We start from the raw sequence: 1,413 nt of genomic DNA, 5'->3' as shown, positions 1-1,413 counted from the left end.
TCCCAATCAAATTAAGGAGACAACTGACTTGGAGATGGGAGGGTGGGAACCAGCATTTGGTGAAATCCATGTTAGTAAAGAAAGACTTCTCCTTCAGTTCTTTGTAGTTGTGGATGGTGCCTCTCTCTCTCCTCAAAACCAAATAAGGCAGTCTCCAAGAGAATCATGAATAAATACTGAAGGTGACTCTAAGACAGGCAGACAGGCTGGAGACACGCTGAGCTGCAGATGTCAAGGTCTTTTCTGATGCAGCCCCAGGAGTAGGGCATTGAGAAAGCATACGAGGAATTGCGGAATGTGGCATGTGATCCTTTTCATTTCCCGATGCCTGCAAAGGTGAGAGGAGAGAAGGGTGTGTGCTTGATACAGGTCACCTGGAGTCTTTTGGGAGGTGCATACCTGAGTGTAGACAATATTGTCCATGATTCACATAGAGAAACTAGTCTCAGCCAGGGTGCACAGATCTGAGCCTACTGAGGCAATAGCATGCCCACTGGCATTTGGAGGGCCCCAAAGGGAACCTGAGAGACCCTCTCCATGACCTGGGGCCCTCGACTTCAAAAGTTTGATGAAGGAGCTTGGCTTCAGAAAGCTGGATCCAGTTTTGCGGTAGTTGCAAACGAGGCCTTCAGATCCATGTTTAATATTTGCTTTGTAGAAAAATTCGCTGGAGTCTATCAACTCTGGGCTCCAGCTCATTAAGGAAAGTGGAAAGTATGTTCTGGGGTACAAGCAGACTCCTAAGATGATCAGACAAGGCAAAGCAAGACTGGTCATCCTCACCAGTAATGGCCCAGCTTTGAGGAAATCTGAAACAGAGAACTGCGCCATGTTGGCTAAAATCATTGTCCATCACTACAGTGGCAATAATGTTGAATTGGGCAGAAAATACTACAGAGTATGTACACTGGCTATTATTGATCTAGGTGATTCTGATGTCATTAGAAGTACGCCAGAACAGACTGGTAGAAAGTAAACCATGCAACATTTTTTTGTAATAAAACTTGCCAGTGCTTGTTTAAAAGAGAGAAACAGAGAGAATAGTGTTTGCTTAGAGACCAGAGATTCCTGAAGACAATTGTTCTAGGTTAGTAACTTAAGTCAGTAGGGCTTGTCATTCCATATGACTGGAAATGAGATATGAACAGTCCCAACTCATCTCAAGTCCGTGTGGACCTAGGAAATACAGAAGAGGACTCTGATAGTTCCCACAGCTCCATGTGTAGAAACATGGAAGTTGATAGAATAAGGGCCATAGAACCATTCAGGATAGACCAACAGATAGGAGGAGTTGGAGACATTCGTCACTGCTCCAGGTGAAGCTACAACTGCCCTGTGGGGTGGAGGTGGGAGTTCCCCAGCATACAGTGGTCTGGGACCAAGCTGAATGCTGTCCCTCAAACACATCTACCT

General features: G+C 45.5%; 1 protein-coding gene across 1 annotated transcript; it reads left to right on the top strand.

The window, feature by feature from the left end:
- The first annotated feature begins 324 nt into the window (after positions 1-324).
- On the top strand, positions 325-976 carry LOC142861603 (large ribosomal subunit protein eL30-like). Its single transcript, XM_075993745.1, has 2 exons — positions 325-336; positions 659-976. Exons 1-2 carry the CDS (start codon positions 325-327, stop codon positions 974-976), a joined length of 330 nt encoding a protein of 109 aa, XP_075849860.1.
- The last annotated feature ends 437 nt before the right edge of the window (positions 977-1,413 follow it).

This window comes from Microcebus murinus, chromosome 17, assembly GCF_040939455.1.
Source record: "Microcebus murinus isolate Inina chromosome 17, M.murinus_Inina_mat1.0, whole genome shotgun sequence".
NCBI classification, from domain to species: domain Eukaryota; kingdom Metazoa; phylum Chordata; class Mammalia; order Primates; family Cheirogaleidae; genus Microcebus; species Microcebus murinus.
This window is presented reverse-complemented; position numbering and strand designations above follow the sequence as displayed.